Raw genomic sequence first — 2,714 nt, forward strand, 5'->3', positions numbered from 1 at the left:
GTCAGGCACCCCCACAGCACCTGAGGGAGAAGTCAGACACCCCCAAAACCCCTTCAGTGGGGGCCGAGTGCCCCTGGAGAGCCCACGGGATGGGGTCAGATGCCCCCCGACCCCCCCCGGGGGTGTCAGGCACTGAGGAAGAGCCGCTGGTACCACTTGTTCATCTGCTCGAGGAAGATGAAGGTGAGCACGGTGTGGGGGCCCAGGCGGGCGTAGTAGGGGGTGAAGCCCTTCCAGAGGCTGAAGAAGCCCTCGTAGCGCACCACCTTCAGCAGCACGTCCTGCAGGAGGGGCAGAGTGTCAGGGAAGCCCCCCCCAAAATAATAGGGGAGCCCCCTAAAAAAATAATCCAGGGTTGCCCTTCCATAGGAAGGATGGGAAACTTCCTTGGAATAATATGGACACTGTCAAAATGATGGGGAATCCTCCCAAAATTATGAGAAACCTTCCAAAAATGACAGAGATTCCCCCTAGAAAATAATGGGGAAGCTTCCCAAAATTCAAGGGGAGCTCCCCAAAATTATGGGCATCTCCTCAAAATGACCTGAATTTCTCCCCCTGCACCTCCAGTGACAGGGAAAGCACCCCCAAAATGGTGTGGAACCCCCCCGTTGTGAAAGGGAACTCCCAAAATGGTAGAGGAGCCCCTCCCAAATTAAAGGGGGCTTAAAGAAGCCCCCCCCCCCTAAATTAAAGGGGGGTCCCAAATGGTGCCACCCTCACTCACCAGCCCATTGCGGTACTCGGGTTTCCCATCTATTGTCCTCATGTTCTGGATCCTGTCGGGCAGAATTTGGGGGTTAAACAGGAGGTTTTTGGGGTGTCCTACCTGTTTTCTAATGGGGAGCAGGGACCGCCCCCCCCCAGCAATGCACCCACCGGGTCTTGACGATGTCCACGGGCATGGAGGCAGCCGTGGTCACCAGCCCGCTGATCATGCTGGCGCAGAAGTGGCACAGGATGTCGTCACGGAAATGGCCTGGTGGCACCCCAAAACATCAAAGAGGAACGGTGCGGAGGGGAGGAGAGTGCACTGGGATTTAGGGTTCCCCCACAGCCAGACCCTCCCCCTGAACTCACCGGAGTCCAGCAAGAATTGTTTGGATTGGGAGTAGGAGGCGAGCTGGGCAGCGTTGACCACCACGGCACGGGCCATGGTGGGGATGCAGCCCTGGGGGAAAAGGATGTGTGGGTAAGCAGTGCCCCCAGACCCCCCAGACCCCCCCACAGACCATTATCTGCCCCCTCACCACAGTGGGGACACAGCCCTAGGGGAAAATGGGGCGTTTGGGTAAGCTGTGCACCCCCAGACCCCGTCAGCACAGTGGGGACACAGCCCTGGGGTGGCACATGGCATTTTGGGGGACCCAATCCCCCTCCCCAGAGAATGGGGACACAGCACTGGGGGACAACAGCGTGTTTAGGTGAGTCCTGTGCACCCCCAGACCCCACCACAGAACCCCCTGCATTCCCACTCCCCCCCTAGACCATGATCTGCCCCCTCACCACAGTGGGGTACACCCCTGGCGTGGCACGTGGCACTTTGGGGGACCCCAATCCCCCTCCCCAGAGCACGGGGACACCCCCAGCATCCCCAAGAAGGCAGCAGGGGGATCGTGGCAGGGGTCCCAGAGCCCCCACATACCCTCCACAGCGTGAGCACCCCCTCCTCCCTCGCCATCCTCACGAGGGCGTCGAACACGTTGTGGTACCCGCGGCGCTCGCCGGGGGGTAGCCTGGCATTCGGGGCAAAAAAAGGTGATTTTGGTCAAAGAAGCAGACTCGGGGCTGCAGGTATGTTCAGGAGGGCTGGGGGCTTACCTGCCATCAGCTGTCATGCGGATGAGCGCCACCTCAGCCGGGGTCCCCACGAAAGCCCCCGCAGCCCCCGCGGTCATGCCCATGGCTGCCTTGGCCAGGAACGGAGGGGGGGTCCCGTCAGCCCCCCCAAAACGCTCCAGGAGGACGCTGTAGATGCCCAGGCGGGTGGTGGTGTAGGTGGCCTGGCGTAGCAGCCCTGCCGACAGCCTGGAGGAGACACGGGGGATGGCAGGAGTCCCAAAAATGGGGAGAGAGGGGTGCAGGAAAGAGCTCGAGGCTGGCAGGTGCTTGGGGTCTTGAGTTTTTGAGGGGGGGGCTGTATCCCATGGAGGTGATTAGCAACCCCCTGCAGCATGGGAGTGACCCCCAGGGCAGGTCTGGGGGGTCCCAGGGGGTCTGGGGGTTCAGGGGCGGCGCATACCCGGTGTAGATGCCCCTCAGCCCCTCATGGCGCAGAATGGAGCCCAGGGCGTGCAGGGATGTCCGGTACTCCCGGCCCTTGGCCCCGGCCCCGCTCAGCTGCATCCGGTTCTTCACCAGGTCCAGGGGCTGCACGAACACTGTGGCCCCCATCCTGAAGGGAAAGGGGGGTCAGGTAGGGCCCCAAAAACTACAGCCCCCCAAAACCCACCCACAGCCCTCTTGGGGGAAACCTGGGGGGACGAGGAAGCCTGAAGGAGTTTTGGGGATCTATGGGGGGGATTTGAGGGGAGCTGGATGGAATTTCGGGGGCTTTGAAAAGGTTCAGTGGATTTTAATTTATTTTGGAGGAAAGTTTATTTGTGATGGGGAGGGTTGGGGCGGTCTGAAGGGGGTCTGGGGAGCACTCATGGGGCACAGGAGGAATTTGGGGGAGGCTCTGGGGGGCAGCGATGGGAAGTTAATGCGTTTGG

At 61.0% G+C, this 2,714-nt stretch overlaps 1 protein-coding gene across 1 annotated transcript; it reads right to left on the reverse strand.

Annotated features, from left to right (window-relative positions):
* Positions 1-6: 6 nt before the first annotated feature.
* SLC25A11 (solute carrier family 25 member 11) lies at positions 7-2,415 on the reverse strand. Its single transcript, XM_031065745.1, has 7 exons — positions 2,243-2,415; positions 1,822-2,028; positions 1,646-1,736; positions 1,081-1,171; positions 880-979; positions 728-779; positions 7-281 (listed from the first exon to the last, which is right to left on the reverse strand). Exons 1-7 carry the CDS (start codon positions 2,392-2,394, stop codon positions 126-128), a joined length of 849 nt encoding a protein of 282 aa, XP_030921605.1. The 5' UTR covers positions 2,395-2,415; the 3' UTR covers positions 7-125.
* Positions 2,416-2,714: the final 299 nt, after the last annotated feature.

The sequence above is a fragment of the Geospiza fortis genome, unplaced genomic scaffold (genome assembly GCF_000277835.1).
Source record: "Geospiza fortis unplaced genomic scaffold, GeoFor_1.0 scaffold4758, whole genome shotgun sequence".
In the NCBI taxonomy this organism is placed as follows: domain Eukaryota; kingdom Metazoa; phylum Chordata; class Aves; order Passeriformes; family Thraupidae; genus Geospiza; species Geospiza fortis.